Genomic DNA, 14216 nt, shown 5'->3' with positions numbered 1-14216 from the left:
CTGGAGAAGACTCTTGGGAGTCCCTTGGAAAGCAAGGTGATGAAACCAGTCAATCTTAAATGAAATCAACCCTGAATACTCTTTGGAAGGACAGATGCTGAAGATGAAACTCCAATACTTGGCCACCTGATACAAACAGCTGACTCATTGGAAAAGACCCTGATGTTGTGAAAAACTGAAGGCAGAAGCAGAAGAGGAAGACAGGATGAGATGGTTGGATGGCATCATTGACTCAGTGGACAAGAAGTTGGGCTAACTCTGGGAGATGATGAGGGACAGGGAAGCCTGGTCTGCTGCAGTCCATGGGGTTGCAGAGTCGGACATGGCTTACTGATTGAAGAACAGCAGTACCCAGGTGGCTCAGTGGAAAAGAATCCACCTGCCAATGCAGGAGATGTGGGTTTGACCCCTGGGATGGGAAGATCCCCTGGAGAAGGAAATGGCAATCCACTCCGGTATTCTTGCCTGGGAAATCCCATGGACAGAGGAACCTGGTGGGCTACATTCCATAGGGTTTCAAAAGGGTCAGACATAACTCAGTGACTAAACAACAACAACTCATGGACATTTTAAATTTTATATATTATGATAACTTACAGTCATTTTCCATTTTGTTTAAAGTGATACAAAGAGATTATTGGGTTTTGCAGGACATTTATTGTAGATGTAATCCTCTGGTTTAGCTCTTGCATAGGTCACATTCTGAGAAAGAAATAATTTGTTATATATGTAAACAAAACAAAACTGTGCAGTAACAATATACATCTTTTTTTCGCCCAACTCAGTTTACAAGATACACAAATTAAGAGATTTTATTCACAGGGTTCTGATTTTACTCTGATCAAGCACTTTATTTATCATGTAAGTGAACTTAGAAACTGAAAATCTCTTAATTTAGTGGAGCATATGGTGAGTACAAATATATATTTTTCTAATGAACAAGTTAGCAATTTTAGAAGTGGAGAGTGAAGAAGTTGAAGCATGTATGTATGGAGACCATCTGTCCTAGGTTGCCTGTAACTCAAATGCTTTTTTAGGACATAATCCAGAAAAATCTTGGGAAACCATATTAGTTGTTTACCCTCTATGTAGGGTTTGACCTTATTCCCTCTCTTACTGTATTTTAAGTTTGACTTCTGAAGCTCATTTCCCTTGCCATATATCTTCAATTAGAGGAACTTTGTAGAAAAAAAGGTTGAAGCAGGTGATTTAATCCAAGGCAACTGGGGAATTGGGTCATAGCTCCTTGATTATGCTGTGAGTGAAGTAAGCATCCCATATGGAACAGAAAACCCAAATTCTCCAGCAATCTGAATATAAGACGTTCCCTCTATGCTTTCTTTCACAATGGTTCCATGAAGAATTACTGGTAACAAACACGAAAAAGTGTGTTTTTTTCTTTTCCCCTCACAGAGATGACAGTTCAGAATTTTCCTCATTGTCCAGGATACCAGATCATCTGATTTACTGACTGATTCATTTATCCTGAGAAGAAAAGGGTGAAAAATAATACTTTGTTAGAAAGTGCTAGACTTTTACATCAAAAACTATAAAACATAGTCAAAAGAAGTCAAAGAAGACTCAAAGAAATAAATAAACTTTCCATGATCATGGATCAGAAGGCAATATAGTTAACATGGCAGCATTCCCCCAAATTGATCTATAGACTCAACACAATCCTTCTCAACATCTCAGCTGTCTTTTCTCAGAAACTGACAAGCATCTCTTACAATTTACATGGGACTATGGGGTTACAAATAGTTAAAAAAAATCTTGAGAAAAACTTACTGATAGAGCCAATTCTCCAAAGTGAAATTTACTACAAAATACTGGAATCAAGATATATGAATGAAAGAACCTAGAGTACAGACATGAGCACTTATATTTAGGGTAACTTATTTTGACAAGGTTTTTAGTACAGTTCACTGGGAGAAAGAATACTGTTTTAAGAAATGATGCTGGGGCAACTGCATATCTACATGCTAAAGAATGTGGACCTCACAAAAAAATATAAAACTCATACCATTAAAATGTTAATTACAAATTCATATACCTATGAAAGTGAGAGTGTTAGTTGCTCAATCATGTCCAATTCTTTGTGATTCCATTGTCTGTAGGTCGTCAGGTTCCACTGTCCATGGTATTCCACAGGCAAGAATTCTGGAGTTGGTTGCCATTTCCTCCTCTGGGGGATCGTCTTGACCCAGGGATTGAACCTGGGTCTCCTGCATTGCAGGTAGATTGTTTACCACTAGCGCCACCTGGGAAACAGTTACTATATGTAAAACTATATTACTATAAGCAATGCTTACATACAATTACTATAGACAATACCTATACGCATATTTCTAAAAGTACTGAAGTCTTGGAAAAAACATGCATCAAAATTTTTGTGACCTTGTGGTAGGCCATTGTTTTAAGATCAGACTTTCAAAGGACAAGTGAACAAAAAATAGAGAAATTGGATTTCTTCAAAAATAAAAACTTCTGGGGGATGGTCCCAAGATGGTGGAGGAATAGGACGGGGAGACCACTTTCTCCTCCACAAATTCATCTAAAGATCATTTGAATGCTGAGCAACTTCCACAAAACAACTTCTGAATGCTGGTGGAGGACATCAGGCACCCAGAAATGCAGTCCATTCTCTTCGAAAGGAGGTAGGACAAAATATAAAAGACAAAAAGAGAGACAAAAGAGTTAGGGGCAGAGACCCATCATGGGGGGTGGGGAGAGTCGTTAAGGAGAAGTTTCTAAACAGTAGGAAGCCCTCTCACAGGCAGGTCTGTGGGGAGATTTGGAATCTCAGAGGGCAACATAACTGGGTGGAAAAAAAAAAAAGAAAACCCATAGAGTAGGCACTTAACCACAACTGCCAGTGGAGAAGTAGCCCAGAAGCTCAGATCCACCAATCTGGTTGTGCACAGGCCACCGTGCTGGAGGCAGAGAGGTAGGCATATGACAGGCAGAGGTGGAAGGCAAGGGGTCGCTGCAATCTCAGCATCCTTCACCAAACTGTGAGCAGGCTCCCGGTTGCTAACCACATCTTCCTGGGATCCTGGATGGTTGACATCTGCCAGGAAGCTTGCAGCCTGACATCAGCTCCCCAGAGGAGACACACAGCACACATGAGGCTGTGCTCTCATGCTGCACCTGGGAAACCAAGCTGGGACTGGGAGGTGATTAAGACGCATGGAACATCTGGGGCAGTGCGCTTGCAAAGCACCTGGTTGCCTGAGCTGCTTGGACCTGGGAAGGGCACAAAATGCATGCCCAATCGAGTCTGTGCCCTTGTGGAGTACCTGAGAACCTGAACCTGAGCAGTTTAGACCTGGGAAGTACACGAAACGCAGGGCCCACTTTGGACAGTGCCCTGCAGAGCACCCGGGAGCCTGAGCAGTGTAGACCGGGAAAGCACATGCCGCTGTGACCTGGGACAAACCCAGTGTGGTCCATACACTGTGAGCACTCCCCACACATATTTGTTTGTGGTGTTTCTCCCTCCCCACAATACAACTGAACAAGTGAGCCTAAATAAGTGACCGCCTTCACCCCCTTGTGTCAGGGCAGAAATTAGACACCAAAGAGACTTGCAAACAGAGGAAGCCAAAATGAAGAAAGAAGAGGGAACCACTCCGGAAGTGACAGGTGCAACAGATTAAAACCCTGTAGTTAACACTGACTAAGCATTGGAGGGGGCCTGTAGAACTTGAGAACAAGTACAAGCTGGAACAATGAACTATCTGAAACTGAACTGACTCCACACTACTCACAACAGCTCCAGAGAAATTCCTAGATATACTTTTGCTATCATCACTTTTTAGTTTTTTTAAAATTTATGTTCTTTATTACTCCTTTAATTTTCATTTTTACAACCTACTGTTACCTTGCAAAAAAAGACCCTCACTTAGGGTTGTTGATTACTGGCTTAATTGCTCTCTCCCCTTTGAACTCTCCCTTTCATCCCCAGGTCACCTCTATCTCCTCCCTCTCCCTTCTCTTCTCTACTTAACTTTGTGAATCTCTCTGGATGTTCTGGGCTGTGGAGAACACTTAGGAAACTGATTACTTGCTGGATTTGTCTCTCCTCTTTTGACTCCTCCCTCTTCTCCTGGTCACCTCTATTTCCTCATCTCTCTTATCTTCTCTATATAACTCTGAATCTCTCTGGGTGTTCCAGACTGTGGAGAGCACATATGGATTTGATTACTGGCTAGATTGCTGTCTCCCATTTTGACTCCCCCTGTTCTCCTCCTGGTCACTTCTATCTCCCTCCTCCCTCTTCTCTTTTCCATGTAACTCTGTGAACTTCTCTGGGTGTCCCTCACTGTGGAGAATTGTTTCACCATTAACCTAGATGTTTTATCACTTGTGCTGTGGATGGAGAAGTCTTGAGATTACTGTTAGAATAAGACTGAAAGCCAGAGGTAGGAGACTTAACTCCCAAACTTGAGAACATCAGAGAACTCCTGATTCCAGGGGACATTAATACACAAGAGCTCATCCAAAAGCCTCCATACCTACACTGAAACCAAGCTCCATCCAAGAGCCAACAAGTTCCAGAACAAGACATACCACGCTAACTCTCCAGCAAAGCAGGGACACAGACCTGAGAATTAAAAGACAGGCTGTTCAAAGCCATACCAAGCCCTCAGACACCCCCAAAACTCACCACTGGACACTTCATTGCACTCCAGAGAGAAGAGATCCAGCTCCACCCACCAAACACAGATGCAAGCTCCCCTAACCAGGAAACCTTGACAAGCCACTAGTCCACAGGGAGCAGGATCCACAATAGAGAGGAACCACAAACTTCCAGCATACAGAAAGGCCACCCCAAACAGAGCAAGCTAAACAAAATGGAAAGGCAGAGAAATATTCAGCAGGTAAAGGAACATGATACATGCCCACCAGAACAAACAAAAGAGGAGGAGATAGGGAGTCTACCTGAAAAAGAATTCGGAATAATGATAGTAAAGATGATCCAAAATCTTGAAAAAAAAATGGAGTTACAGATAAATAAATTTTAGACAAGGATTGAGAAGATGGAAGAAATGTTTAACAAGGATCTAGAAGAAATAAAGAAGAGACAATAAATTATGAATAATGCAATAACTGAGATCAAAAGCACTCTGGAGGGAACCAACAGTAGAATAACTGAGGCAGAAGATAGCATAAGTGAGGTGGAAGATAGAATGGTGGAAATAAATGAAACAGAGAAGATAAAAGAAAAAAATAATTAGAAGAAATGAGGACAACTTCAGAGACCTCCGGGATGATGTTAAATACCCCAACATTCGAATCATAGGAGTCCCAGAAGAAGAAGACAAAAAGAAAAGGCATGAGAAAATACCTGAGGAGAGAATAGTTGAAAACTTCCCCAAAATGGGGAAGGAGATATCCATCCAAGTCCGAGAAATCCAGAGAGTACCAAACAGGATAAACCCAAGGCAAGACACCCCAAGACACATGCTAATCAAACTAATGAAGATCAAACACAAAAAGGAAATATTAAAAGCAGCAAGAGAAAAGCAACAAATAACACACAGGGGAATCCCATAAGGATAACAGCTGATCTTTCAATAGAAAGTCTTCAGGCCAGAAGAGAATGGCAGGATATACTTAAAGTGATGAAACAGAAAAAACCTACAACCCAGATTACTATACCCTACAAGGATCTCATTCAAATATGAAGGAGAAATCAAAAGCTTTACAGACAAGCAAAAGCTGAGATAACTCAGTACCACCAAACCAGCTCTTCAATAAGTGCTGAATGATCTTCTCTAGACAGAAAACACAGAAAAGTTGTATAAACCCGAACCCCAAACAACAAAGTAAATGGTAGGAGGATCATACTTATCAATAATTACTTTAAATATAAATAGGTTGAATGCTGAAACCAAAAGGCAAAGACTGGATACAAAAACAAGCCCCCTATATATGCTGTCTCCACCAGACCCACCTCAAACCAAGGGACACATACAGACTGAAAGTGAAGGGCTGGAAAAAGATATTTCACACAAATGGAGACCAAAAGAAAGCAGGAATAGTAATACTCATATCAGATAAAATTGACTTTGAAATAAAGGCCATGAAAAGAGACAAAGAAGGACTCTACATAATGATCAAAGGATCAATCCAAGAAGAAGATATTACAATTATAAATATATATACACTCAACATAGGAGCACCTCAATATGTAAAGCAAATGCTAACAAGTATGAAAGGGGAAATTAACAGTAACACAATAATAGTGGGAGATTTTAATACCCCACTCACACGTATGGATAGATAAACCAAGCAGAAAATTAGCAAGGAAATACAAACTTTAAATGATACAATGGACCAGTTAGACCTAATTGATATCTATAGGACATTTCACCCCAAAACAATGAATTTCACCTTTTTCTCAAGTGCACGTGGAACATTCTCCAGGATTTATCACATTCTGGGCCATAGGTCTAGCCTTAGGAAATTCAAAAAATTGAAATCATTTCAAGCCTCTTTCTGATTATAATGCGGTAAGATTAGATATCAACTACAGGAAAAAACTATTAAAAATAGAAACATATGGAGGCTAAACAACATGATTTGACTAACCAACCAATCATGGAAGATATAAAAAAGGAAATTAAAATATGCAGGGAAACAGAGGAAAATGAAAACATGACAACCCAAAGCCTATGGGATTCAGTAAAACATTGCTGAGAGGAAGGTCCATAGCATTCCAAGCTTACTTCAAGAAACAAGAGAAAAATGAAATAAATAACCTAACTTTACACCTAAAGCAATTAGAAAAAGAAGAAATGAAGAACCCCAGAGTTAGTAGAAGGAAAGAAATCATAAAAATTAAGGCAGAAATAAATGAAAAAGAAACAAAGGTGACTATAGCAAAAATCAACAAAACTAAAAGCTGTTTTTTTTTTTTTGTTGTTGTTCTATTCAGTTTTATTTTTTTCCCAATTATTTTTATTAGTTGGAGGCTACTTACTTTACAATATTGTAGTGGTTTTTGCCATACATTGACATGAATCAGCCATGGATTTACATGTGTTCCCCACCCTGAACTCCCCTCCCACCTCCCTCCCCATCCCATCCCTCTGGGTCATCCCAGTGCAACAGCCCCGAGCACTTGTCTCATGCATCCAACCTGGACTAGCGATCTGTTTCACACTTGATAATATACCTGTTTCAGTGCTGTTCTCTCAGATCATCCCACACTCGCCTTCTCCCACAGAGTCCAAAAGTCTGTTCTATACATCTGTGTCTCTTTTTCTGTTTTGCATATAGGGTTATCATTACCATCTTTCTAAATTCCATATATATGCATTAGTATACTGTATTGGTCTTTATCTTTCTGGCATACTTCACTCTATAATGGGCTCCAGTTTTGTCCATCTCATTAGAACTGATTCAAATGATTTCTTTTTAATGGCTGAGTAATATTCCATAGTGTATATGTACCACAGCTTCCTTATCCATTTGTCTGCTGATGGGCATCTAGGTTGCTTCCATGTCCTGGCTATTATAAACAGTGCTGCAATGAACATTGGCGTACATGTGTCTCTTTCAGATCTGGTTTCCTCGGTGTGTATGCCCAGGAGTGGGATTGCTGGGTCATATGGCAGTTCTATTTCCAGTTTTTTAAGGAATCTCCACACTGTTCTCCATAGTGGCTGTACTAGTTTGCATTCCCACCAACAGTGTAAGAGAGTTCCCTTTTCTCCACACTGAAAGCTGGTTCTTGAGAAGATAAATAAGACAGGCAAACCATTAGCCAGCCTCATCAAGAAAAAAAGGGAGAAGAATGAAATCAACAAAATTAGAAATGAAAATGGAGAAATCACAACAGACAACACAGAAATACAAAGGATCATAAGAGACTACTATCAGCAGCTATATGCCAATAAAATGGAGCTTGGAAGAAATGGATGAATTCTTAGAAAAGTATAACCTTCCAAACCTGAACCAGGAAGAAATAGAAAGCCTTAACAGACCTATCAAAGGATGGAAATCGAAACTGTAATAAAAAATCTTCCAACAAATAAAAGCCCAGGACCACATGGCTTCACAGGTGAATTCTATGAAAAATTTAGAGAAGAGCTAAAACCCATCCTACTCAAAATCTTCCAGGAAATGACAGAGGAAGGTAAACTCCCAAACTCATTCTATTATGCCACCATCACCCTAATAACAAAACCAGACAAAGATGCCATAAAAAGAAAACGACAGGCCAATGTTACTGATGAACATAGATGCAAAAATCCTCAACAGAATTTTAGCAGACAGAATCCAGCAACATGCTAAAAAGATCATACATCATGAGGAAGTGGGTTTTATCCCAGGGATGCAAGGATTCTTCAATACTCACAAATCAATCAGTGTGATACACCATATGATAAAATTGAAGGAGGAAAACCATATAATTATCTCAATAGATGCAGAGAAAGCCTTTAACAAAATTCAGCATCCATTTATGATAAATGGAAAGCAGGAACAGTAGGAACATACCTCAACATAATAAAAGCCATATATGATAAAACCACAGCAAACATTATCCTCAATGGCAAAACATCAAAAGGATTTTCCCTAAAGTCAGAAACAAGACAAGGGTGACCACTCTCACCACTACTATTCAACATAGTTTTGGAATTCTTAGCCACAACAATCAGAGCAGAAAAAGAAATAAAAGGAATCCAGATTGGAAAAGAGGAAGTAAAACTCTCACTGTTTGCAGATGACATGATCCTTCATATAGAAAACCCTAAAGACACCACTAGAAAATAACTAGAGCTAATCAATGAATATAGAAAAGTTGCAGGACATAGAATTAATACACAGAAATCCCTTGCATTCTTATACACTAACAATGAGAAAACAGAAGGAGAAATTAAGGAAATAATTCCATTCACCATTGTGATGAAATGAAGAAAATACTTAGGAATAAATCTACCTAAAGAAACAAAAGGCCTATATAAAGAAAAGTATAAAACACTGATGAATGAAATCTAAAATGACACAAATAGATGGAGAAATCTACTATGTTCATGGATCAAAAGAATCAATATAGTGAAAATGAGTATACTACACAGAGCAATCTATAGATTCAATGCAATTCCTATCAAGCTATCAATGGTATTTTTCACAGAACTAGAACGAATAATTTCACAATTTGTATGGAAATACAAAATCCTCAAATAGCCAGAGCTATCTTGAGAAAGAAGAATGGAACTTAAGGAATCAACCTGCCTGACTTCAGACAAAGCTGCAGTCATCAAGACAGTATGGTACTGGCACAAAATCTGAAATATAGATTAATGGAACAAATAGAAAGCCTAGAGATAAATCCATGCACTTATGGACATCTCATCTTTGACAAATGAGGCAAAGGTATACAGTGGAGAAAAGACAATATCTTTAACAAGTGGTGCTGGGAAAACTGGTCATCCACCAGTAAAAGAATGAAACTAGAACACTTTCTAACACCATACACAAAAATAAACTCAAAATGGATTAAAGATCTGAGACCAGAAACTATAAAACTCCTAGAGGAAAACTTAAGCAAAACACTCTCTGATATAAATCACAGCAAGGCCCTCTATGACCCACTTCCCAGAGTAATGGAAATAAAAGCAAAAATAAATGGGACCTGATTAAACTTCAAAGCTTTTGCACAACGAAGGAAACTATAAGCAAGGTGAAAAGGCAGCCTTAAGAATGGGAGAAAATAATAGCTAATGAAGCAATTGACAAAGAATTAATCTCAGAAATATGCAGCTCAATTCCAAAAAATAAACAACCCAATCAAAAAATGGGCCAAAGAACTAAACAGACATTTCTCCATAAAGACATATAGATGGCTAACAAACACTTGAAAAGATGCTCAAATCACTCATTATCAGAGAAATTCAAATCAAAACCACAATGAGGTAGCATCTCACACCAGTCAGAATGGCTGCTATCAAAAAGTCTACAAACAGTAAATGCTGGAGAGGTTGTGCAGAAAAGGGACCCCTCTTACACTGTTGTTTGGAATGCAAACTAGTACAGCCACTATGGAGAACAGCGTCGAGATTCCCTAAAAAGCTGGAAGTAGAACGGCCATACAACCCAGTAATCCCACTGCTGGGCATATACAGCAAGGAAACCAGAATTCAAAGTGACACGTGTACCCCAGTGTTCATCGCACCACTGTTTACAATAGCTAGGACATGGAAGCAACCTAGATGTCCATCATCAGCTGAATTGATAAGAAAGCTGTGTACATATACACAGTGGAATATTACTCAGCTATTGAAAAGAATGCATTGAATCAGTTCTAGTGAGGTGGATGAAACTGGAGCCTGTCATTCATAGTGAAGTAGATCAGAAAGAAAAACACCAATGCAGTATATTAATGTATATATATGGAATTAAGAAAGATGGTAATGATGATCCTTTATGTTACATAGCAAAACAAACACAGATGTATTAGAATTTTTTCCCATTTATTTTTATTAGTTGGAGGCTAATTATTTTATAGTATTGTAGTGGTTTTTGTCATACATTGACATGAATTAGCCATGGATTTACATGTATTCCCCATCCCGAACCCCCCTCCCACCTCTGTCTCCACCCGATTCCTCTGGGTCTTCCCAGTGCACAAGGCCAGAGTACTTGTCTCATGCATCCAGCCTGGGCTGGTGATCTGAAAAACACAGATGTAAAAACAGACTTTTGGACTCTGTGGGAGAAGGCGAGGATGGGATGATTTGAGAGAATAGCATTGAAACATGTATATTACCATATGTGAAACAGATCACCTGTCCGAGTTTGATGCATGAAACAGGGCACTCAAAGATGCTGCACTGGGACAACCCAGAGGGATGGGATGGGGAGGAATGTGGGAGGGGACTTGAGAGGGTGGATACATGTACACCTGTGGCTGATTCATGTCAATGTACAGCAAAAACCACCACAATATTGTAAAGTAATTAGCCCCCAATTAAAATAGATAGATCAATTAAAAATTGAAACTTCTGTGCATCAATTGACACTATGAGAGAGTGAAAACATTGAGAGAAAGGGTGGGCTGAAGTCCTTGTGCAATTCATATAGACCCCATGGGTCTCAGTGCTTTGAATGGAAACATGGTAATATGGTGATGTGAAGAATATATGAACAGAAAACATGAGAACTGTTTTTGTGAACTCAAAAATATAAATTCTTGGTAAGATTCACACTGCCAGGATCTCTCTATGACTCCTGTGATTCTCTGATGTTTTGCATTATTTGTGTGTGCTGCAAATCCCAGGAATGATTACATACTTTTAAGGAAATTCTCCAATCTAATGTAATCCTTATTTCACTTTACTTTTATGACTACACAAACCATGTATTTACTGTTTTCTATATACAGGGGTGGCCTCCCAGGTGGCACTATTGGTAAAGAACCCATCTGCCAATGCAGAAAGATTCGGGAGACAAGAATTCAACACTTGGGTTGGGAAGATCCCCTGGAGAAGGGCATAGCAACCCACACCAGTATTCTTGCCTGGAGAATCCCATGGACAGAGACGCCTGGTAGGTTATGGTCCATAGGATCACAAGAGTCAAACGTGACTGAAGCATTTTGGCACACACATGCATATAGAGGGGTCCTGGGGTTGACATGAGATAAATGATGGTCCTGTGACTCTGGTTAGCTTGTGCATCTCTGCTTCAGATCCAGAGTTTTCTTATTGAGCTTAACACAGGACTATTCTTTTCCTTAAGTGTTTGAGCATGAAAAAGTCCATGCTGCATGGACAAAGTGGGTGCTCAACCCAGGTGGAGAGTAAGAAGATAGTTACGTAGGAGAGTCAAGATGAGCATAGAAATGCAATGAGCAAACATAGGCAAAACACTCTCCGACATAAATCACAGCAGGATCCTCTATGACCCACATCCCAGAATATTAGAAACAAAAGCAAAAATAAACAAATGGGACCTAATGAAACTTAAAAGCTTTTGCACAACAAAGGAAACTATAAGCAAGGTGAAAAGACAGCCCTCAGGTTGGGAGAAAATAATAGCAAACGAAGCAACAGACAAAGGATTAATCACAAAAATATACAAGCAACTCCTGCAGCTCAACTCCAGAAAAATAAATGACCCAATCAAAAAATGGGCCAAAGAACTAAACAGACATTTCTCCAAAGAGGACAGACAGATGGCTAACAAACACATGAAAAGATGCTCAACATCACTCATTATCTAAGAAATGCAAATCAAAACCACAATGAGGTACCATTACATGCCAGTCAGGATGGCTGCTATCCAAAAGTCTGCAAGCAATAAATGCTGGAGAGGGTGTGGAGAAAAGGGAACCCTCTTACACTGTTGGTGGGAATGCAAACTAGTACAGCCGCTATGGAAAACAGTGTGGAGATTTCTTGAAAAACTGGAAATAGAACTGCCATATGACCCAGCAATCCCACTTCTGGGCATACACACCGAGGAAACCAGATCTGAAAGAGACACGTGTACCCCAATGTTCATCGCAGCACTGTTTATAATAGCCAGGACATGGAAGCAACCTAGATGCCCATCAGCAGACGAATGGATAAGGAAACTGTGGTACATATACACCATGGAATATTACTCAGCCATTAAAAAGAATTCATTTGAATCAGTTCTAATGAGATGGATGAAACTGGAGCCCATTATACAGAGTGAAGTAAGCCAGAAAGGTAAAAACCATTACAGTATACTAACACTTATATATGGAATTTAGAAAGATGGTAATGATAACCTTATATGAAAAACAGAAAAAGAGACACAGATGTACAGAACAGACTTTTGGACTCTGTGGGAGAAGGTGAGGGTGGGATGTTTCAAGAGAACAGCATCAAAACATGTATATTATCTAGGGTGAAACAGATCACCAGCCCAGGTTGGATGCATGAGGAAGTGCTCAGGGCTGGTACACTGGGAAGACCCAGAGGAATCAGGTGGAGAGGGAGGTGGGAGGGGGGATCGGGATGGGGAATACATGTAAACCCATAGCTAATTCATGTCAATGTATGACAAAAGCAACTACAATATTGTAAAGTAATTAGCCTCCAACTAATAAAAATAAATGAAAAAAAATTAAAAAAAAAAAGAAATGCAATGAGCAGAAGTCAAAGGAAGACATTCTTTCATGACAGAGGAATGTCCTGAGTGAGTTTAGATGTAAACCAGTGTGAGTCATCGTAAGTTATCACCTGCTTTATACCCAATTGTCCAGTATGATAGGCATGTACTGCTCAATGAATCAATCAGTGAAGTGCTCTGAGGCAATGCATGATCTTACCTCACTGTGTTTAGAGGGTTCCGACATGGCCCTGCTGGAGAGTGTGTACTCCTCAGACTCAGTTTTCTTTTTCTTGATCCCTTTGAACCATATCTTGTATTGCTCTTGCACCTATAGAGACAAAGCATGCTCTGCATCAGCTCACAGAGACAAATGAGGATGAGAAGAGTCCTGAGCAGGAGTTAGACAGTGGTACCTGCTGGCTGAGGAGGCAGTACACCAGGAAGATGAAGAAACCCTGCAGGCTGTTGATGATGGTGAAGAGGTAGGCCATGACTTGTGGAGCTGGTCCCACCTGCAGGATTCCCAGACACCATGTACATCCCAAGATAAAGAGCTGAGCTGTGGCTTTGAATGTTAGCATCCTGAGTAGGAGGACAAAAAAGGTTCACAATGCACCGTGATCAACACAGTCAAGTCCATCTCTTTTCAACTCAAAGAATGCCTGTGACTAAGTTGTGGCCGTTCTGACCTTTACTGTGAATGATTATCTAAAAGAATTTTTCTTTTTTTTTTTTTTTGGTTCTGGAATGGCATATTATCTTAGACTGAAGTTGGTAGTGAAACTTTACAATGTGGCTTTCAGTAATAGGATGAATATTCCCAGTTTCAATCAACTAATATTACTGTGGATGCTCTGTGCACATGGCTTTGTGCTGGTCCTGTGCATTAAAAATAACAAAGGCAAGATTTCTGATTTCACAAACCTTACCACCTAGTGGGAAGAGAAATACAAACGGTCAATTATACTTGTGAAATTGAAGGTCCCTCTGCCCTGGTCCCTCCAATGATGCCCCTATCTTTTCCATCTCCATGAATTGACCCAGAGCAAGGTTTGTCAGATGATTCATTCTGTGTAAGTAAAAAGAAAGCAAAGGATATCCTTGGCTTCTTAGAAGATATG

General features: G+C 39.7%; 1 protein-coding gene across 1 annotated transcript in view; it reads right to left on the bottom strand.

Moving 5' to 3' along the window:
- Positions 1–4576: 4576 nt before the first annotated feature.
- Positions 4577–14216, bottom strand: part of LOC122700001 (adhesion G protein-coupled receptor E2-like) — a 42884-nt gene continuing 33244 nt past the window's right edge. Inside the window, exons 14-16 of the mRNA XM_043912508.1 lie at positions 13509–13677; positions 13313–13423; positions 4577–4606 (exon numbers count right to left, since the gene is read on the bottom strand). Coding sequence (XP_043768443.1) covers positions 4577–4606; positions 13313–13423; positions 13509–13677 — 310 coding nt within the window. The remainder of the gene's footprint in view (positions 4607–13312; positions 13424–13508; positions 13678–14216) is intronic.

Source organism: Cervus elaphus, chromosome 9, assembly GCF_910594005.1.
Source record: "Cervus elaphus chromosome 9, mCerEla1.1, whole genome shotgun sequence".
Taxonomy (NCBI): Eukaryota; Metazoa; Chordata; class Mammalia; order Artiodactyla; family Cervidae; genus Cervus; species Cervus elaphus.
This window is presented reverse-complemented; position numbering and strand designations above follow the sequence as displayed.